Below are 23,146 nucleotides of genomic sequence, written 5' to 3'. Positions count from 1 at the left end.
TCGTGAAATATGATTATCTTACATTTGTAAGCAGGTGCCCATCTCAGTGAGTACTAATGACCCCGGGTGGAAAGAGACTGTTTAAGGGAAGACAGCTTACCAAAATTGCTACATAATGCTTTCACATATGACTACTGTAGACTGTCCACTAAATGTCCCCCAGATGTGACTGTTTGTTCTATCTTCCAAGTTCCACCTGTAAATTGCAGCAACCCTATCTTTATGGGGACATTCCTTCCTTTGGGGATATACTGTATAGGTTAACAGCCGAGAATGGAGGAGGCCTCTGGCATGGAGTGGACACAAGATGGTGGAGGGTCACCGTTTAAGCAGAAGAGGAATTGGGGCTGGGACTTGTGCTCTTGGCACTCAATTTTGGCCATTCGCAAGCCTCTCTTATATGTTTACTACTTGCAGTCAGCGAGAGACAATTTCTAAGCAGATGAATTATACAGAGGAGTAACATGGCCCCCACTCTCGCATCATAACAAAGATGGGGGTCAGTCAGTTTTATACAGGCTGCCAATCGGCATGCTGATATTTTATATAGTTAACATGCAGGGGCAGACTGACAACTCATGGGGCCCCCGGGCAATAGGAAATCATGGGGCCCCTGTGTCCTTTCCCATACTCAAACCACACCCAAAAAAGCCTATGAAAAAGGTACTAGGGGCATCTCATGGGGCCCCCTATTGACCCCGGGCCCTCGGGCAATGCCAGAGTGACTAGATGCTCAGTCTGCCCCTGTTAACATGCAGTTATATAGTTAAAAAAAAAAATTAGAAAGTAGAAGAATATTTCAATTTTCCCCCAAAATATTATGAAATTAACCCCAACACATTATGTGGTTACCTTGTGACAGACACTAGTGTTCATATTAGGGGTCCCCTCCAGGGGCGGACTGACAACTCATGGAGCCCCCCGGGCAATAAGGGATCATAGGACCCGTGTCCTCGCCCACACCCAAAAAAGCCTATGAAAAAGCCAATGAAAGGTACCAGGGGCATCTCATGGGGCCCCTTATTGACCCCGGGCCTCTCGGGCAGTGCCCGAGTGCTCGAATGGTCAGTCAGTCCCTGGTCCCCTCTGTTCCATTGACTTTTATTGGGATTGAACAATTAGAATGCAAAATTTATGGCAAACTATTGGTGAGGTAAGAATATTTTGTTAATATTTACCAAAATTCTCCGTCATCATCCACCGTGACCCCCATTTTCCTCCTCTCCCTCTGGCTCACTTTCTTCCACTCTTCTGATCTATAAAAACACATATTGGTCACAAGAGGTTCTCAATGTACATCTTTTTAATTTACTTCCATACCTGAATTTCTAACCTAAAGAAATTATTTTAGATTTGGGATGGAAGTGATCGCAAAGTGGACCTAAGGTCAAAACATTTTTCTTGGGTTAGTTGCATTGAAGGACTGGACCTGTGTAGGGCAAAGGCTCTGAGTGACTAACTCTAAATGATCAGCAAATCAGGGCCTCAAAAAAAAAAACCTGTCAGCTGCGGCTAAAAGACATACGTGGAAGTGACACCAGTAAATCTAGAGGTGACCCCGTCCAGGAAAGACATACAGATGTGTTCATAATAATAGCAGTGTGTTGAAAAAAAGTGAATAAAGCTCAAAATCCTTCTAATAGCTTTTATTTCCATCCACACAAATGCATTGGGAACACGACACATTCTATTCCAAATCAAAACATGAAAAAAAATAGATCAAATTTGTGTTGTTCCTCTAAAAAAATTGAAGAAAAGTGAATATTAGACTGTAATAATAGCAGTGTTTGTATTCTTCTTTACAAACTCAAACATTCACTATATAAACTGAAAAATGTTTGAAGATTTTGCTTTCCTTTGAATGACTTCATGAATATTTGGTTGTAGTCGCACTGTTTCTGAGAACTGCTGTACATCTGTGTTGCATGGAGTCACCCAACTTCTGGCCCCTGTGATCAGGTATTCCAGCCCAGGATGATTGGACCACATTCCACAGTTCTTCTGTATTTCTTGGTTTTGCCTCAGAAACTGCATTTTTTTTGTCACCCCACAAGTTTTCTATTGGATGAAGATCCGGGGATTGGGCTGGCCACTTCATAACGTCAATCTTGTTGGTCTGGAACCAAGATGTTGCACGTTTACTGGTGTGTTTGGGGTCGTTGTCTTGTTGGAACACCCATTTCAAGGGCATTTCCTCTTCAGCATAAGGCAGCATGACCTCTTCAAGTATTCTGATGTATTCAAACTGATCCATGATCCCTGGTATGCGATAAATAGGCCCAACACCGTAGTATGAGAAACATCCCCATATCATGATGCTTGCACCGCCATGCTTCACTGTCTTCACAGTGTACTGTGGCTTGAATTCAGTGTTTGGGGGTCATCTGACAAACTGTCTCCGCCCACTAGACCCAAAAAGAACAATCTTACTTTCATCAGTCCACAAAATGTTGCGCCATTTCTCTTTAGGCCGGTCAATGTGCTCTTTGGCAAATTGTAACCTCTTCAGCACATGTCTTTTTCCCAACAGTGGGACTTTGCGGGGGCTTCTTGCAGATAGTTTGGCTTCACATAGGCGTCTTCTAATTGTAACAGTCCTCACAGGGAACGTCACACCTTCATCTTCCTGGAGCTGATTGTTGGCTGAGTCCGCGCCATTTTGGCTAGTCTTCTATCCATTCCAATGGTAGTTTTTCGCTTTCTTCTACGTCTTTCAGGCTTTGGTTGCCATTTTAAAGCATTTGTGATCATTTTAGCTGAGCAGCCGATCATTTTCTGCACTTCTTTATATGTTTTCCCCTCTCCAATCAACTTTTTAATCAAGGTACGCTGTTCTTCTGAACAATGTCTGGAACGACCCATTTTCCTCAGAATTTCAGAGAGAAATGCACTGTAACCAGCATGTACAACATGTGCTGCCTTCCTTCCTTAAATAAGGGCAATAATTGCCACCTGTTTCTCAAAGAATGAATGACCTCACTAATAGAACTCCACACTGCTATTATTTTGAACATGCCCCTTTCAATGAGTGATTCAATGACACAGAATCAGCAGCATGCATGTCATGACTGTTGGGTCTGTTGGATTTCTATTACTCTACTACACCTGCTAGGAAATTATTTGCCATGTAGAAATATCATTTCTACCAAAAACAGTGATTGATCCGGTTAGTAATGTCTGACTGCTATTATTTTGAACACAACTGTAAGCATTTTAGAAGTTAGGTGGCCAAAAATATAATGGCAGTTGCAAGGGGACTAAAAAACTTTAATGTAAAATTTGACTTTGGATCCACTTGAATGGCTTCTGTTTTAGAAAGGCAATGTTTTATCTCACAATATTCATCTTCTCCTTACCCGTCACTCCAGGCCCCCTTCCACTCTCCGCTCCCCCAAGGATTGCGCAGACGGACGAGGCGCAGTTTGTGAGTCCGAAAAAGAGACAAGAGCCCCGAATGAAGGGTGATGCTTCTGACTGCGGTAACACTGTAGGCATGGCCTGTGACCAGGCCGCTAGAGAGGACCTCCTCTATGAACTGATTTGATGATGGCTGTGGAAGAGAAACATGGGTTAGCATTTATTATGTACCATTCAGTGGTGGGGTTACAGGGAAGGTCAGTGTTAGGGTTATAGGAAGGGTCCGGGTGAGGGTTACAAGGAGGGTTAGGGTTAATGTTAGAGTTATAGGAAGCATTGGTGTTAAGGTTACAGGGAGAGTTAGTGTTGAGGTTATGTAGCAGCCCCCTAGAGTAGGATGCTAGGTAAATTTAGTTTTTGGCTCCTTCTGTAATTGAGGGAGCAGTGATTGTTTGTCCTGGTCTGTTCAGGGTCTCAAAGGCTAGAAGTTTGATTGCCTACCCCTGCCTCTGGAAGAAGCTTCCAGAGCTTCAGGCAGGATATTCAAACAACCAGCCTGAATATTTATCATGCCCCAGCCAATCCCTGTAATGGAGTGTCCAGAAGGGGTCTGGAAGGGTGATAAATAGTCGAAGGCACTGGGGAGCCGAGTTCCTTCTGCCCAGGAGGGTTCCAGAGCCATAGGGACTGCTGACCTTAGGCAGCCCATGGACTGTTTAGCTGTTCTGGAAGCTCAGCAGTGTCAGGGCTGAGGGCCTGGATGAATCCTCTTAAAAGCTGGGTTTATATGAAAGGTTAGTGTTAGGAATATGAGGGTTATTGTTGGGAAATACAGGGGGGTTGTGTTTGGGATCCAGGGGGTTCATTTTCAGTATATGGGAGGTTAATGTTAGGCTTACAGGGAGGGTTAGTGTTAGGGATATGGGGGTTAGTGTTAGGGATATGGGGGTTAGTGTTAGGGATATGGGGGTTAGTGTTAGGATTACAGGGAGGGTTAGTGTTAGGATTACATAGGTTAGTGTTAGGATTACAGGGAGGGTTAGTGTTAGGATTATATAGGAGGTTAGTGTTAGGATTACAGAGAGGCTAAGTGTTAGGATTACAGGGAGAGTTAGTGTTAGGATTACAGGGATGTGAGCGGTAAATGATGGGTTTACAGGGAGGGTTAGTGTTAGGGATATGGGGGTTAATGTTAGGATTACAGGGAGGGTTAGTGTTAGGGATATGGGGGTTAATGTTAGGATTACAGGGAGGGTTAGTGTTAGGGATATGAGAGGGTAATAATAGGTTTACAGGGAGGGTTAGCATTAGGGATATGGTGGATTAGGGTTAGGATTACAGGGAGGGTTAGTGTTAAAATTACAGGGATGTGAGCGGTAAATGGTGGGTTTACAGGGAGGGTTAGTGTTATAGGGTTTAGTGTTAGGGATACAGGGAGGGTGTCAGGGATCGCGGCCCCATGGTCCCGGATCGCGGCGCCGTCCCCCGCGCATGCGCATTTGCGGCAGATCGCGCCGGGACACAGGCACTAGGTCCCGGCGAGCCGCGGCTGACAGGACGCCGCACATGCGCAGTAGGAGCCGCGGGCGCGCCTCAGGCGTCCAATGACAGCCGGGGGCGCGTCCTAGCCGGCCAATGACAGTGCAGGGCGCACTATTTAAAGATGCCCTGCACTATCACAGATTGCCGCAAGGTCTTTCTGTGATCCTGAGTTCCTGCACCCGTCTAGTGACCCTGATTGACCCTGACTATGCTGCCTGCCCCTGTGATTGACCCGGATTGCCCTGACTATTCTGCCTGCTCCTGTGATTGACCCGGATTGTCCTGACTACTCTGCCTGCTCCTGCGTTTGACCCGGATTGCCCTGACCATTCTACGGACTGACTTCCCTGCTGAACCTGCGTGTGACCCGACTACTCTTCGCCTACTGATTCTGTACCCCGCTTACCCTCACGGGCCCACGATCCGTTACTACCCTGCTGGGGCCGCCATCCTCTTCACATCTGGCTCTCCCGGTACCTGTCCCCAAAGGTCTCCTCAGCCACTGGTGGGCCTGCTCGGAGGTCGTGACCTGGCCCGGGACTGTTTCAAGTCCATCCCCACCATCAGGGGCCCTGGTGAAAGCACAGCCCGGGCTTAGACCCCACGCTCTGAGTAGGTTTGTCAGTTGGCAGCCTGAGGCACCACCTGGCGGATCATAACAGAGGGTTAGTGTTAGGGTTATAGGGTTTAGTGTTAGGATACAGGGAGGGTTAGTGTTAGGGATATGGGGGTTAGTGTTAGGATTACAAGGAGGGTTATGGTGGATTAGTGTTAGGAATACAGGATTACAGGGTGGGTTAGTGTTAGAGTTATGGTGGATTAGTGTTAGGATTACAGGGAGGGTTAGTGTAAAGGATATTGGGGAAGGGGGGTTATTGTGAGGATTACAAGGAGGGTTAGTGTTACAATGGCCATACACTATACAATCTGATTATACAACCCCTTTAGATTTACCAAAATTAACCAAGTAAAGCTAGCCTTAGGCTGATTGATAATTGGCCGGTTCAGCAGGGGCTGGCGGAATTTCGATCAGCAGTCCCTGCTTGACAAAAGTCGGTCATTTGATCGGATTTGATCTAAGGGACACACTGGTAAACTTTTGGAGTTCAGTGGCTGCAGTCGCTGATCAGTGTATTCTGACAGTGGTAGGTCCTGCTGCCAGAAAACAATGTCCCAGTGGGGGAACGGGACCCCGTCCACCTCAATTGTGTAGCATTCCATGACCATGTGGATCTTCTTACCCTGATAGAGGTGCATATGAGTGATGCTCTTGAGTGGGCTTTGATCATAGCCTTGAATAGATCCTTCTTTGCCTCATCTGATCGGAATTTTTCTTCCAAGAGGTCCATGGGCTCAGAAACCCCTCCAGTGAAATCAATCAGAGCTTCGGCTGTGCTCCCTCCATCCAGAGCTTCATAGCTTCCAATCAGTCTGGAAGAGAACATTGAAGACTAGGCAACCATTGGTCATGTGTCAGCTTCACCCAGGACCAAGGGTGGACTGACCATTTGGAAACTTGGGCACTGCCCGAGGGCCCGGGGTGAGTAGAGAGCCCCATGAGATGCCCCTGGTACCTTTTTCATAGGCTTTTTTGAGTTTAGCCAAGGACACAGGGGCCCCATGATCCCCTATTGCCCAGGGGCCCCATGAGTTGTCAGTCTGCCCAGGACTGGCCTTACATTTCTAATCATTTTTACATTTCTAATCATTTCATTTCATAAAATACATCCACCCCATCAAAATCAGTTCAGTGATCAGTAGTTCTGCCATTGGTGGTGGGGTTTATTCCTTGTATCATTTAAGACAGTTTAAAACCCACAAACAAAATGTAATATATATTGCAGCTTACAAATCCTTAAAATGTGGTGGCTGCATTTGCTTTCTTTTTTTCCCCCTTTAGTTTCACACACTGATCTGGCATGTAGCAAATTTAGATGGGCCTGACTAACACATTGAAGCCGAACTCCAACTAACACTGGAAGTTGAAAAATAACAGACTTACTGGCAGGATCACCAGGCGAAAATAGGCCTACAAATAGAAAACCATTGCAGCCTCTAAAAACTGGTAAACTGTAATATGTTACATTTTTTTTATGGGATTATTTTAATGTTCTTCCTAGTGGAACTAAATGGTTATGATGTAATTTCCTGTCCTTTTCCGATAAAACCAAGAAGGGCTCCGACCACTTTATTTGATTTATTTCAGGTACTTGTATAGCGCCATCAATTCACGCAGCGCTTTACATATATACATTGTACAGTCACATCAGTCCCTAACCCTCAAGGGGTGTACAATCTAAGGTCCCTAACTCACATCCAAATACTAGGGCCAATTTAGACAGGATCCAAATAACCTACCAGCATGTCTTTGGAGTGTGGGAGGAAACCGGAGTACCCAGAGGAAACACACACAGGCACAGGGAGAACATGCAAACTCCAGGCAGGTGGTTGGGATTTGAACCAACGACCCTAGTACTGCCAGGTGGAAGTGCTAACCATTTAGCCATTGTGCTGCCCAACTTGTCCTGCAAGTTTTAACTGGTAAGTCATATCTGCATCAACTTTTGTCAATTCTGATGCACAGCAAAGCAATGTTAAACAGGAGCAATAAAGCAGATTATGGGACATAGTTATTTCAAGATTACAGCTTGAGTCACAGGATCCTCCCTCTCCTGTTATAATGCAGCACTGTACCTGAATGAAACCTGACCCTGACCAAGTTTGTCTCATCTTCAGTGAGAAATCATCTCAGAACTTTGCACATCTGTTTCAGTTGGTTGCCCTGGATTATAAATCCTCGTGCACACGGGACATTTTTACAGCGGCTGTTTTTGGCTTTTGTCATTTTTTTCTACAGCCAATAAACTCCCCAGCATGTTATCCTATGTGTCCATACACATAAACTTTAATCAGCATTTTTTTGCTAGAAAAAAAAAAAAACAGAACTAGTGGGTTTCTAGAGGAGTTTTCTAGCTGCAAAAATGCTCTAATGCTGAAAAATGTGGTAAAACGTGGCAATCTGGCGTTTTTGGATTTTTTTTAGCAAAAAATAATTAGGGGGGGGGCGCGAAACACAGCTAAACGCTAATGCAAAAACGCTAAAGAAATGTGGTTTTAATGCGACTTTACACAGCTGACTACACAGAAAATAAAATGTTGCATTTACTTTGCCAAATGACATGCAGCCTGATTTGCATCTAATTACCGTGTCACCGATTGCTTGATTAATATCCCCACTGTGATTGATCCTGACCCATTCATGCAGGTTGATTGCAGCGCCGGAGCCTAGCGCCAGTGAAAGGCGGATGAGGCAACGGTCTGCATTGGGGTGGCTGGCTCGCAGTGAATGACATCAAGCCTTACGGCCCTTTCCTGCTCTATCAATAACCAACTTCAGGATTACTGCGCATTTTATGGAGGTGTATGTTTACAAAATTTCCACTGTAATACCGCATGTATATTTGTTCTGTGTGAATAGGAGGCAAAAATAAATGTTATTAGGTTATTTTCTCTCCAGGTCGAATGTTATTCTTTATATTGAATACAGTGAACTCCATTATAAGACCAACATAGGCAATAAATACTTATATTGAATGTAAGCGCCATCTACTGGCCATCATGCAGTATTTTCCTGATTCATTCTATTGACTCTGAAGCATAACATTCGCCCTGCAGAGACAATAGCCTAATAGCATTCGAGGCTCCATGTACACGGGACGTTTGGAAAACACTTCTGAATGCTAGAAACTGACTGCTGGAAAACGTAGGTTAAAAAATGTCTGTTTAGCCGGGTTTATGTTTAGAAGCGCTTTTTAAAGATAACCTCAGGAGATCTTCCAAAATGCCCAGAATGCACTGAAAAATAGTAAATAATTAACGATTTCAGACTTTTTGAGAGCAATAGAGAGAGCAGAAGCAGAGAGAGCAGTATGTGTTGAGATTAGCTGTCTTTTTATTTTTTTGGGTTTGGATGTGTTCCGGCTCATTTCTGTGCAGAAATTATTGCAGCCGTGTCTAATATATTTTCTTTCATGCAAAACCTCAAGGTATGGTGTTCTGGGTCCATTTGAGTACCTGGGAAAACGCTTTGCATGCATTTTTCATGATGAAAAAAAGGCTCTGGACAGCATCTGGAAATGGAAGAGTTAAAAAAAAATTCCAAATGCAAACGCTTATAAATGCGGTTTAAAGCGACTCTGTTGTCACCCAAAATGTTGGCAAACCAGTCACCTTCAAAAAATCTCTCTGGCGGCCTGTGTCCTCGGTCATATCCATTTAAGTATCGCAGCCTCCTTCAGACTCTTCAGCAATTTGGGAGTGTTGTGTGGCTCGTTGCCCTTCCAAGTGCTGTGCCCCATACATGGCTCTGGTCAGCGGCTTCCACAGTACGGAAGCCAGGGCACGACGCTTGCATTTTCAGTAGGAGGTCAGCAATGATAGTCTGCATACTAGATCAGGAAAGATTTCTGTTAACAGAATGATCAATTGTGACGCCGTACAGTTCAAATGATGGAATCATCGCACATGGGCGGGGGACAGAGGTAGGGGTCGGAGTATGGGAGCACTGCATGCCGCAGGATACAGATGTAGGGTTCAAAGTATGGGAGTGCTGCAGGGTACAGATGTAGGGATCAGAGTATGGGAGTGCTGCAGGGTACAGATGTAGGGTTCAAAGTATGGGAGCACAGTGTGTCGCAGGGTACAGATGTAGGATTCAAAGTATGGGAGCACAGTGTGTTGTAGGGTACAGATGTAGGATTCAAAGTATGGGAGCACAGTGTGTCGCAGGGGACAGATGTAGGATTCAAAGTATGGGAGCACAGTGTGTCGCAGGGGACAGATGTAGGATTCAAAGTATGGGAGCACAGTGTGTCGCAGGGGACAGATGTAGGATTCAAAGTATGGGAGCACAGTGTGTCGCAGGGGACAGATGTAGGATTCAAAGTATGGGAGCACAGTGTGTCGCAGGGGACAGCTGTAGGATTCAAAGTATGGGAGCACAGTGTGTCGCAGGGGACAGATGTAGGATTCAAAGTATGGGAGCACAGTGTGTCGCAGGGGACAGATGTAGGATTCAAAGTATGGGAGCACAGTGTGTCGCAGGGGACAGCTGTAGGATTCAAAGTATGGGAGCACAGTGTGTCGTAGGGTACAGAGGCAGGGTTCAAAGTATGGAAGCACAGCGTGTCGCAGGGGACAGATGTAGGGTTCAGAGTATGGGAGCACAGTGTGTCGCAGGGGACAGATGTAGGGTTCAGGGTATGGGAGCACAGTGTGTCGCAGGGGACAGATGTAGGGTTCAGGGTATGGGAGCACAGTGTGTCGCAGGGGACAGATGTAGGATTCAAAGTATGGGAGCACAGTGTGTCGCAGGGGACAGATGTAGGGTTCAGGGTATGGGAGCACAGTGTGTCGCAGGGGACAGCTGTAGGATTCAAAGTATGGGAGCACAGTGTGTCGTAGGGTACAGCTGTAGGATTCAAAGTATGGAAGCACAGCGTGTCGCAGGGGACAGATGTAGGGTTCAGAGTATGGGAGCACAGTGTGTCGCAGGGGACAGATGTAGGATTCAAAGTATGGGAGCACAGTGTGTCGCAGGGGACAGATGTAGGATTCAAAGTATGGGAGCACAGTGTGTCGCAGGGGACAGATGTAGGATTCAAAGTATGGGAGCACAGTGTGTCGCAGGGGACAGATGTAGGATTCAAAGTATGGGAGCACAGTGTGTCGCAGGGGACAGCTGTAGGATTCAAAGTATGGGAGCACAGTGTGTCGTAGGGTACAGCTGTAGGATTCAAAGTATGGAAGCACAGCGTGTCGCAGGGGACAGATGTAGGGTTCAGAGTATGGGAGCACAGTGTGTCGCAGGGGACAGATGTAGGGTTCAGGGTATGGGAGCACAGTGTGTCGCAGGGGACAGATGTAGGGTTCAGGGTATGGGAGCACAGTGTGTCGCAGGGGACAGATGTAGGATTCAAAGTATGGGAGCACAGTGTGTCGCAGGGGACAGATGTAGGGTTCAGGGTATGGGAGCACAGTGTGTCGCAGGGGACAGATGTAGGGTTCAGGGTATGGGAGCACAGTGTGTCGCAGGGGACAGATGTAGGGTTCAGGGTATGGGAGCACAGTGTGTCGCAGGGGACAGATGTAGGGTTCAGGGTATGGGAGCACAGTGTGTCGCAGGGGACAGATGTAGGATTCAAAGTATGGGAGCACAGTGTGTCGCAGGGGACAGATGTAGGGTTCAGCGTATGGGAGCACAGTGTGTCGTAGGGTACAGAGGCAGGGTTCAAAGTATGGAAGCACAGCGTGTCGCAGGGGACAGATGTAGGGTTCAGAGTATGGGAGCACAGTGTGTTGCAGGGGACAGATGTAGGGTTCAGAGTATGGGAGCACAGTGTGTCGCAGGGGACAGATGTAGGATTCAAAGTATGGGAGCACAGTGTGTCGCAGGGGACAGATGTAGGATTCAAAGTATGGGAGCACAGTGTGTCGTAGGGTACAGAGGCAGGGTTCAAAGTATGGAAGCACAGCGTGTCGCAGGGGACAGATGTAGGGTTCAGAGTATGGGAGCACAGTGTGTCGCAGGGGACAGATGTAGGGTTCAGGGTATGGGAGCACAGTGTGTCGCAGGGGACAGATGTAGGATTCAAAGTATGGGAGCACAGTGTGTCGCAGGGGACAGATGTAGGGTTCAGCGTATGGGAGCACAGTGTGTCGTAGGGTACAGATGTAAGGTTCAGCGTATGGGAGCACTGTGTGTCGCAGGGTACGGATATAGGTTTCAGAGTATGGGAGCACAGTGTGTCGCAGAGTACAGATGAAGGGGGTTCAGAGTATGGGAGCACAGTGTGTCGCAGAGTACAGATGAAGGGGGTTCAGAGTATGGGAGCACAGTGTGTCGCAGAGTACAGATGAAGGGGGTTCAGAGTATGGGAGCACTGTGTGTCGCAGAGTACAGATGAAGGGGGTTCAGAGTATGGGAGCACTGTGTGTCGCAGGGGACAGATGTAGGGTTCAGAGTATGGGAGCACTGTGTGTCGCAGAGTACAGATGAAGGGGGTTCAGAGTATGGGAGCACTGTGTGTCGCAGGGGACAGATGTAGGGTTCAGAGTATGGGAGCACTGCATGCTACAGGGTACAGATGTAGGGTTCAGAGTATGGGAGCACTGTGTGTCGCAGGGGACAGATGTAGGGTTCAGCGTATGGGAGCACAGCGTGCCTCAGGGGAGAGAGGTAAGGTAGGCTGCAGCGCATAGATATTAACTGTCTGCATTTTTAGGTAACACACACAAGTATAAATGAACCATCGCAAACACCTCACATCCCATCTTAGCTCTTGCTGTGAAACGTTCCCCCTACTGACTGCATGACTGAGTTTGGAGTTGATTCTTCTCACTTCCTGTTGGGTCTCCCAGTCAGGAAGTGAAGTGAAATCTCCTATATATCGCTGCAAAAAAAACAAAAACCAAAAAAAAAAAAAAAGCCACTGGCGTTTTAACTTCTCCTATGCTAAACAAAACAAAAATGGTTTTCAATATGTTTTTACTTTGTTCCATTTCTTGTAAAATAGAAATACGGTAACTGGACAGCAATGCATATACAGTGAGGTCCATATATATCTGGACACAGGCACAATCATCATACGTTTGGCTCTGTATGCCACCAGAATAAATTAATTAAAACAATCCAAATGAATGTGAAGTGCAGACTTTCAGCTTTAATACAAGGGGTTGAACATAAAAATCAAGTACAAATTTTAGGAACTCCATCCATTTGTATACACAGTCCCTCCATTTTCAGGGGCTCAAATGTATTTGGACAAATGAATATAATCAGAAATAAAATGTTCATTTGTAATATTTTGTTGAGAATCCTTTACTGGCAATGACTGCCTGTAGTCTGGAACCCATGGACATGACCAAAGACTGGGATTCCTCCTTTCTGATGCTTCGCCTGAAGTCTGGAACCCATGGGCATTACCAAAGACTGGGTTTCCTCCTTTCTGATGCTTCGCCTGAAGTCTGGAACCCATGGACATTACCAAAGACTGGGATTCCTCCTTTCTGATGCATCACCTGAAGTCTGGAACCCATGGACATTACCAAAGACTGGGTTTCCTCCTTTCTGATGCTTCGCCTGAAGTCTGGAACCCATGGACATTACCAAAGACTGGGTTTCCTCCTTTCTGATGCTTCGCCTGAAGTCTGGAACCCATGGACATTACCAAAGACTGGTTTTCCTCCTTTCTGATGCTTCGCCTGAAGTCTGGAACCCATGGACATTACCAAAGACTGGGTTTCCTCCTTTCTGATGCTTTGCCTGAAGTCTGGAACCCAAGGACATTACCAAAGACTGGGTTTCCTCCTTTCTGATGCTTTGCCTGAAGTCTGGAACCCATGGACATTACCAAAGACTGGGTTTCCTCCTTTCTGATGCTTTGCCTGAAGTCTGGAACCCAAGGACATTACCAAAGACTGGGTTTCCTCCTTTCTGATGCTTTGCCAGGCTCTATCTGCAGCCGTCTTCAGTTGTTCTTTGTTTGTGGGTCTTTCTGCCTTTAGTTTTGCCTTCAGCAAGTGAAATGCATCCTCAATTGGGTTGAGATCAGGTGATTGACTCGGCCATTGCAGAATATTCCACTTCTTTTCCTTCAAAAGCTCCTGGGTTGTTTTTGCAGTGTGTTTTGGATAATTGTCCGTCTGTACTGTGAAGCGCCGTCCAATCAACTTTGCTGCATTCGGTTGAATCTGGGCTGACAGTATATCTGTAAACACTGCAGAATTCATCCAGCTGCTCCTGTCTTCTGTCACATCATCAATAAACACCAATGACTCAGTGCCACTGGAAGCCATGCATGCCCATGTCATCACACTGCCTCCACCATGTTTTACAGAGGACGTTGTTTGCTTTGGATCATGAGCTGTTCCAAGCCTTCTCCACACTTTTTTCTTCCCGTCATTCTGCTACAGATTCATCTTAGTTTCATCCATCCAAAGAATGCTTTTCTAGAACTTGTCTGGCTTTTTTAGATGTTTTATGGCAACTTCTAATCTGGCTTAGAATCAACTCCACACCTTTTACCTGCTTAATTGATGAAGGAATAGCCCACACCTGGCCATGAAACAGCTTTTGATTCAAATGTCCAATTACTTTTGGTCCCTTGAAATAGGGGGGTTGGCTCCTCTTAACAGCTGTAATTCCTAAACCCTTCCTCCAATTTGGATGTACATACCCTCAAATTAAACCTGAGTGTGCACTTTCAGCCCATATCTATTATAGAACTATAGCTTGAATAGGTTTTGGCAAATACCTGAAAAAATCCAAAATTGTGCCTGTGTCCAAATATATATGGGCCTAGCTGTATATAAGTATGAGGTTTAAAATGACACCAACTCTTAGACCCTTGTTTGTTTTGTCACATGGGTGAGTCCTTGCATAGTCCAGACTGGTTACTGAGTAGCCCGGTAGTAGTAGAAGGACTGCGGTGAACATGTGCAATGTATACGGTCCATAGACTAGGACTATATATAAAGTGGAAGTAAACCTGACAGGTAGTTTTTTATGGCAGAGCAGACTTTGCACTGTATGTCTCTTCCATCGTAAATGCTTCTCCCTGTACATGTGCAGGAATTACGTCATCATGGCCCAATCAGTCAACACTACATACCTGGAAGATTGAAGCACCAGCATATCTGGGGGGGATCACTTTGCTAGGTAAGTGTGCCATAGTATGAAAAAAAAAACAAAAAAAAAAAAATATACCCCCAACCATAGCCAATTCTGCTGAACTGCCCCGGGATTTCAATAAAATCCCAACATCCTGGGAATTCAGATTGTGTCCCAGAGCCAGTGCTGGAATACTTTTTCCGGCATTAGGCTCCTAACAGGCTTTTTCCTGTGTCCCCTGTACTATGCGCCTCTGTATTCTGATCCCCCCGCTTCCTCCCTGCTGCATGACGTCACACAGAGTCCAGGCCAGTGGAAAGCCAGATGATGTTGGCGATGCCTGCTGCATGACGTCACACAGAAGCCAGGCCAGTAGAAAGCCAGATGACGTTGGCGATGCCTGCTGCATGACGTCACACAGAGGCCAGGCCAGTGGAAAGCCAGATGACGTTGGCGATGCCTGCTGCATGACGTCACACAGAGGCCAGGCCAGTGGAAAGCCGGATGACGTTTGCGATGCCTGATGTCACACAGAGGACAGGCCAGTGGAAAGCCGGGTGACGTTGGCGATGGCACTAACACCATTTTCTAATTGGATAAGCTGGACTAGCACCTCACTATTGTCTCAGGCTCCATTCACACTGAGCTGAACGTTTTTTTCAGGCATTTTTTCCCAGGCGTCTAAGAGTTTTTTTGAGCAGATTTGCAAATATTACAGGCGTTTTTGCTGTGGCCAGTAGAAATAGCTGCTGTTTGAGTTGCAAACGCCTGGAAAAATGCTCATTTCCCCCGTTCGGGCGTTTTCCATTCAAGTCTATGGAGACAAAATGTCCAGATCTGTCTGACAAGTAAGCTGCTGTTTGAGCTGAAAATGCCTGAAAAATGCTCATTTCCCATGTTCTGGCATTTTCCATTCAAGTCTATGTGGACAACATTCCCAGATCTGCCTAAAAATTAAGCTGCTGTTTGAGCTGAAAAAACGCCTGAAAAAACGCTAATTTCTCCTGTTTAGGCATTTTCATTCAAGTGTATGGGGACAAAAATTCCAGATCTGTCTGCCAAGTAAGCTGCTGTTTGAGCTGAAAATGCCTGAAAAATGCTAATTTCCCATGTTCGGGCATTTTCCATTCAAGTCTATGGGGACAAAACACCCAGATCTTCCTGAAAAGTAGCGCAAGTACTTTTATGAGCTATAGGCGAAGAAACACTCATATGTGAACAGGGGCCATAGAAATGAATTGGAGTTTGGTTGTTGAGCGTTTGAGCACGGAGCTGAAAAACGCCCTAGTGTGAATGGAGCCTCAGGCTGTGTGGTATGTGTAAGCCAGACACACCCGGCAGCGCACAGTATACTTTTTTTTTTCTTTTTTTACAATGTATTGACAATGAACTGAAAGTTGAAAATGAATGACTGTGTCTAATGTAAACCATCGGATCTCTGAAAAGCTGTCCACATACGGATCACTTTAACCCCATAATTGACACACCAACATGCCACAACTGCTTGTGCTCTCCTGTGACCCAGAATCAGCCAACAGGCTAAAACCCTCTGTTGGCTGATATCATAGAGCCGCTTCAGTGCCCGATCACATATATGTGGATTGGATGTGGTTTGAACCGCATCCAATCCGCATGACATGTGAAAAAACATTGCTTCCTATGGTGCCTGTTCACATATGTCCAGTGCCTGTTCACATGTTCAGTGCAGATTGAAAAAGAGTCCTGTACAATTTCTGAGCAGTGCAGTCCAGTTCAGGTGCAGATTACAAACTATTGACTTCTATGGGAACCGTTTCTAAACCGCATGTGTGTGAACAAGATCCTGAGTTAATCCTGTCCTGAACCTGAAATGAACCGCTGAACAACTACTGTATCAATTAGCTGTGAAATCTGAGCTTCAATCTGCAGCGCACATGTGTGAATCAGCTTTAAGTCCCTGGAAGGATCCTGACCATATTGTTGGGATCCACTTAGCTGCCCGATTGACAGCTGGCTCAGCCTCTAAGAGCCGAAGTCATCTGTGTCTGCCCCCTTTCCAGCCCGGTGGAGAGGCAGAGCAGAGAGCACTGACTGACAGTCACCGCTCTCTGCTCGAAGCTGACTGAGAAATGAGTGATCAACAGTCATGTGATCGCTTAGTTCTTGGGCTTAGGGCTGGCGGAGGACAGCTGCAGCATCACAGTGATGCTGCAGCATGGAGGCGAGTATGGATTTTTTTTTCTTTTTTTTTTTTTTAAGAACCTCAAACTTCTCCTTTAACAGCAACAACCATTAAGAAGAAAAAATAATCGTAAAGACAGATATAAACAGGACACCAAGGCTGAGATAGGAAGGACCTTACTTGGCATAGGCTTTTTCGAGCAGCGAACACCAGAATGCATCACACTTGCGGTCAGGTCTGCAAAAAATTAACTCTCCACCAGATGTCGGCAATCGATCATCGATAACGACTTCTACCCAGCGGCCGAAACGCCAGAATCTGAACCTGAAGATCCCACAGTGAGGGGCACCTCCAGGGCTGGGCCATTCCTGCTTCTTGGGGGAAGGTATGACCTGGAAAAGAAGGTAAATGTAGACTTAAAAGAACTCTTCAGTGGCCTTGTGCTTTGAACCATTGGCCAAAAAGGAATTATATTACCATCAGGACATTTTTAAAGGGCAAATACTCACCTTCTTCCATATCAAGGGGTCTTTAGCTAGACAAGATGCAGCTGCCACAAACCAGCAATTACCCAGACTGCCTTGCTGCAGGTCACGTGGACTGATGCCTCTGGCGGAAAACAGGCGGGGTGCTCTTACCAGATCCTGAAACAAAGGCAGCAAATTATTGTGACAGTTGCCTGCTAATTTTATTCAGGACACCTAAAGGGTTACTAAACCCCGGACCCCGCATTCACTATATCTGGTCTCCCCGGACCCTGCATTCACTATATCTGGTCTCCCAGGACCCTGCATTCACTATATCTGGTCTCCCCGGACCCGCATTCACTATATCTGGTCTCCCCGGACCCTGTATTCACTATATCCGGTCTCCCCGGACCCCGCATTCACTATATCCGGTCTCCCCGGACCCCGCATTCACTATATCCGGTCTCCCCGGACCCCGCATTCACTATATCCGGTCTCCCCGGACCCCGCATTCACTATATCCGGTCTCCCCGGACCCTGCATTCACTATATCCGGTCTCCCCGGACCCCGCATTCACTATACCCGGTCTCCCCGGACCCTGCATTCACTATATCAGCTCTCCCCGGACCCCACATTCACTATATCCGGTCTCCCCGGACCCTGCATTCACTATACCCGGTCTCCCCGGATCCTGCATTCACTATACCCGGTCTCCCCGGACCCCGCATTCACTATACCTGGTCTCCCCGGACCCCGCATTCACTATATCCGGTCTCCCCGGACCCCGCATTCACTATATCTGGTTTCCCCGGACCCTGCATTCCCTATATCTGGTCTCCCCAAACCCTGCATTCACTATATCTGGTCTCCCCGGATCCTGCTTTCCGGAGGACACAGCAGAACACCGATCATTGTACGGGACCTCTGTGTGAGGTCCCAATCATGTGATCACTGATTGGCCAATCAGTGATCACATCTTGCTTACTACGTGTGAAATCTGTGAATGATCACAGAGATCACATGGTACAGGGCTATTCACAACAGCCTTGTACCAAGTGACAAGCTGTGACCAATCACAGCTCACACAGTATTTCTCAATGGCTGCAAGAATGCAGCCAGAGAGAAGGAGAAATGATTGCTTTTACAGCCTTTTTGGTAAAAAAGTGTAAAAAAAAAATAAATCTTCATCACCCCCCACAAGTAGTACAGTGTCACCATGGTGACAATGTACTGCTAGGGTGACAGTATGTAACCCCCCCCCAAAAAAAAAAAATAATATAAAAAATAAAATAAAAATGTAAGAAAGAATTTTGAAAAATTATAATTTTTGGTTATAAACTAATTTGGTTTATTGTTTGACTAAAAATTTAACTGAATACATTTTGGCCAGGATTTATGAAGAAATGTTATTTATTTGCAAAATTTTATAAGAAAAACACTTTTTTTAAATTTTTGGACTTTTTCATTTATATAGCAAAAAAAAAACAAAAATTCCAGTGGTGAATAAATACCACCAAAATAAAGTTTTATCTGTCTCAACAAAATGCTAAACAATTCACATGGGTACATGGGTTGCACGACTGCGCAATTGTCATTCAAAGTGTGATAGCGCTGAAAATTGGCCAGGGCAGGAAGGGGGTGAAAGTCTGGACTTGAAGTGATTAAGGCAAAAAAAAAATCTTTTTTAGAAAAGGAAAATATATTTGTTATTTCTGAGTTTCTACAAGTGTCTTCTGCCCAAAGTTAGAGTTTCATTTTAAAGGAGAAGTCTGCCAAACCTCATATTGAAATTTTGGGTGGAGGATGCATCTCTCTTCCCAATAGCTCCCCACCCAAAGCTAGGTATACTAGTAGACTTGGTTTTCATTGTAAGAACGTTCATTCATTTTCCTCATCGTTGGGCCTCTGGACGTTTCAAAAGAGTAAGATGGAATTTTTTCTTGCATGTACGAATTTCTAGTTCACTTTGGGCCCCATGCATGTCCATGTTTTCCCAGCACGAGCATGCACAGGGTCACGCACATGCCCAAGCCAGCGTCCTATTCCTCAGGACCCCATGAGTTGTCAGTCCGCCCCTGCACCTGCATATCATATTAGGACATTAGGTGGCGCGAAAACACGCTCCTACATGGGGCCACAGTTAAGCAGCCCGTGCGAAAGGACCCTCACCCCTATGCGGTTGTGTGGGCCGCGTTTTGCACGGGCACAAAAGCCCATTCATTTGAATAGACTCCCGTGCCCATGACACGCAGGGAAGAAGTCCCTGCACTTCTTTGGAAAACGCAGCCCACAAGAGAACCTCGGTTCCCAGTACGGTTGCGTTTCCCAGTGCGGGTTGCGTGCCATTATAACTAATGGCACCCACCCGCGGGTCCGCAATTCTCTGTGCGGGTGGTGCGGCTGCACGGATTTTCGTGCGGATCCGCAGTGGCACCACCAGCACAGATGTGAACCTAGGGTAACAATGCATGTGGCTTTAGTTTGGTAAAAATCCTTTCATTCCTAAATCGAATGGTAAAAGCGAACTGCTTTCGAAGGACATTTGAATGTTCTGAGAATTTTCGTACAAATTTTCAATCGGGATTCTACTAGTGTATACCCAGTTTACGTGTTTTAGCACATAGATCCACTAACCTATGCAATATGGTAACTAAATTGTAGACAAAGTACATAACATTACCTGAGGTCGCTTCCACTCCACCACCCTGGGGGGACTCTGGCTGTAGTACAGGGACCGGTCATTTGATGGGAAGTAGGGATCCTCAAAAACACGGCTTTGGCGAAGACACAGGTTTTTAAGCCGGTCATAATGCTGGTCCTGGTAGTGAATGACCATGGTGATGAATGCTCACCACCTCCGGGTTATAGGAAATGTCAGATAGGTCTCTGTGGCAGCACGTTGGGTTGCAATCAGTCTGTAGCTCCTTTTATTATCCTCAGGGGCTCCGCTGTCCCTCCACATCCAACCATTAAGGCCATGAATTAATTCCAGAGTTTGTATGGCCAAGCTGGTCCTAGGAATCAGAGTATAGCCTCAGCAGATCCATTTAGGAAGATTAAAGCTTCTGCTTAACATCAGTCACAGAGGTGTTGTCGGGTGTGGTGCACAAGAGAACCTGCCAAGCCTGTTTTCATGAAAAGACAGCAACACCCAACAAAGAATAAAATTGAGGCAGCAACTCATTGAGGGTATTGAGAAAATGTTTTTTAAAGACACACAGAGACAGAGAATGAGAGGAGACAGGTGACACCAGAACACAGCAAGCAGAACGTAGAAGTACCAAGTTGGTGAGCACTGGGCAGCAGAGGAGAGATGATGCCAGGATCCAAGAGTAGGAAAGTGGAGAAGCCAGAGAGAGGAAGAGGTAACTATTAAGGCCAACACAAAAATGGAGGAGAGTGAGGAAGATGCCAGGACTGAAGAGGAGGAAAGTGAAGGTGCCAGGTAGAGGAAGGTGAAGGTTCCAGGTAGAGGAAGAGATGACTATTCATGCCAGGTAATACTGATAAGAGTGGTGATACCAGGACAGAGCAGGCAAAGCATAGACGCACCAAGAGAGAAAAGGAGCAAAGGAGAGGTGATGAAAGGACACAAGAGAAGGAAAGTAAAGATACCAGAGAGAAGAAGAGATGACAATCAATGCCAGGGCACAGTGAAAAGAGTGGTGATACCAAGGCAGAGCAAGAGAATGAATCAGTACCAAGAGAGAGGGGGAGCAGGGGAGAGGTGATGCCAGGACCCAAAAGTGAAGATGCTAGATAGAGGAAGTGATGAGTATTTGTGTAAGGACAAAAAGGGGGCAGAGAAGATGCCAGGACCCAAGAGGAAAAGAATAAATATGCCTGACAGTGGTAGAGGTAACTATTAATGCCAAGACACGTAGAGAAAAGTGGTGATACCAGGGTAAAGCAGGAGAAGCGTAGAGGTATCAAGTCACAATGGGAGCAGAGGACAGGTGATGTCAGGATCCAAAAGAAGGAAAGTAAAGATGTCAGAGGGAGGAAGAGGTAACTATTAATGCCATGAAAAAGAGGGAGGAGAGCAAGGAAGATGCCAGGACCCAAGAGGAAGAGAGTAAAGGTGCCAGATTAGGGTGGACATGTTAAGTCAGAGGTCAAGACCAGGGCAGAGGATAAGAAGAGTGGTGATTCCAGGTCAAAGAATGAGGAGAGTGGTGATTCCAAGGAAGAGGATGAGGAGAGTGATGATTTAAAGGAAGAGGATGAGGAGATCTGTGATTCCAAAATAGAGGATGAGGAGAGTGGTGATGCCGGGGCAGAGGATGAGGAGAGTGATGAATCTAAGGAAGAGGAGGAGATTGGTGATTCCAAGGTAGAGGATGAGGAGAGTGGTGATGCCAGGGCAGAGGATGAGGAGAGTGATGAATCTAAGAAAAAGGATGAGGAGAGTGGTGAATCTAAGGAAGAGGATGAGGAGAGTGGTGAATCTAAGGAAGAGGATGTGGAGTGTGATGATGCCAGGGCAGAGGATGAGGAGAGTGAGGATGGCAGTGCAGAGGAAGTATATATGGAAGATAAAGCTAGGCTAGAAGGAGAATAGTGTGGTGGCAGGAGGGTAAGAGGGCAGTTATGCAGAAAAGATGGAGGAGGATGGTCATGCCAAGACAGAGGAGGAGAGGAAAGGATTGAACAGAGGGGGAATGAGTGGTGATATATCAACCTTTTCTGTTCCCAGGCCTACCAGTGCTAAGATCGTGGTGCTAAAAGCCACCAGTTGAGAAGAGAAGAGCCCTCTGAACAGTAAAGTACGAAGGGTTAGGCAGGGTGAGAAAATGAAACATGCTATTAAATTCTGGGAGAGAAGGAAGGAAAGGTAAATGGTATCGCACACAGGTGGACAAAGGTCAAAAGACAGACAGGGTGCAGTGGAGATAAAGCAGAAGATTAGACACAATAGTAAACAGAATATAACATCATTAAGTAAAAGTATACGACTCCACACACCATAAGTGAACAACATAACCATGCCAAATCCCATTTGCAAATGTTCTTCAATGTTGTTTTTTTGTGCTTCCCCCATTTTCCTAACCCAGTCCTTCTATTCTACCTCGTTATTTTGAATCTTCTCCTTACAGTGTCTTTTTGGCCCCACCAACATGTAGACATGTGCAGTTAGTTAGTCTGTCACTACGTGGCTCTGTCCCAAAATAATGTGGTAATAGGGAATTATGCAATTGGGTGTTAGGTCCAAGGGCGGACTGACCATTTGGAAACTCGGGCACTGCCTGAGGGCCCGGGGTCAGAAGGGGGCCCCATGAGATGCCCCTGGTACCTTTTTCATAGGCTTTTTTGAGTTTGGGCAAGGACACATGGGCCCCATGATCCCTATTGCCCGGGGGCCCCATGAGTTGTCAGTCTGCCCCTGGTTAGGTCCCCTTTTAGACAAAGCCTTCTTGTAGTGATGTAGTGGGTGGAGTTAGTGCCCATATATGTGCCAGGATGGGAGGAGTCCAGAGAGACGGAGCATGGGAGGTAAACACTGTAGAAACATGTGGATGTAGTCTGCTACTGCAAGAATCCTTCATGGGGCTGAAACTCTGGGTGGAACTCTTCTTCTCTTGGGCACTCCTGGCCCCTCCCTCCTGTTGGGCGCCCCTACAGCAAGCAGCTTGCAATAGGTGCACCCAAGAATGCAAACTCCCCAGCCATGGCTACGTGTGTCCATTCACACATGGAGCCACGGCTCGGCCCTTCCCTTTCTCTCTTCTCATTGGCTCACTGGCTGTGATTGACAGCAGCAGGATCCAATTTCTCCCGCTTCTGGCTCAGCTAAAGAGGTGAGGGAGTCCCGGGATAGCCAAGACTCCAGTGCACATTGCTGGATCAAGAGGGGGCTTAGGTGAGTATTATGGGGGCCTGGGGGATGCTGCACACAGAAGGTTTTCAACCTACAACTATAGCAGTGGTCTCCAAACTGCAGCCCAGGG

The 23,146-nt window shown here is 46.4% G+C and overlaps 1 protein-coding gene across 1 annotated transcript in view; it reads right to left on the bottom strand.

Moving 5' to 3' along the window:
* The window catches only part of LOC149434905 (calpain-5-like), a 49,586-nt gene extending 28,397 nt beyond the window's left edge, over positions 1 to 21,189 (bottom strand). The window contains exons 1-6 of the mRNA XM_089663246.1: positions 19,879 to 21,189; positions 17,240 to 17,374; positions 16,911 to 17,122; positions 6,141 to 6,330; positions 3,357 to 3,550; positions 1,179 to 1,256 (exon numbers count right to left, since the gene is read on the bottom strand). Of these exons, the coding sequence (XP_089519372.1) occupies positions 1,179 to 1,256; positions 3,357 to 3,550; positions 6,141 to 6,330; positions 16,911 to 17,122; positions 17,240 to 17,374; positions 19,879 to 20,034 (965 nt within the window). The 5' untranslated portion in view covers positions 20,035 to 21,189. The remainder of the gene's footprint in view (positions 1 to 1,178; positions 1,257 to 3,356; positions 3,551 to 6,140; positions 6,331 to 16,910; positions 17,123 to 17,239; positions 17,375 to 19,878) is intronic.
* Between the last annotated feature and the right edge of the window lie 1,957 nt (positions 21,190 to 23,146).

This window comes from Staurois parvus, unplaced genomic scaffold (assembly GCF_062004578.1).
Source record: "Staurois parvus isolate SC_StPar_1 unplaced genomic scaffold, SC_StPar_1.0 ptg001642l, whole genome shotgun sequence".
Classification (NCBI taxonomy): Eukaryota; Metazoa; Chordata; class Amphibia; order Anura; family Ranidae; genus Staurois; species Staurois parvus.
Note: the sequence above shows the minus strand (reverse complement) of the source record. Positions and strands in the feature narration are given on the sequence as shown.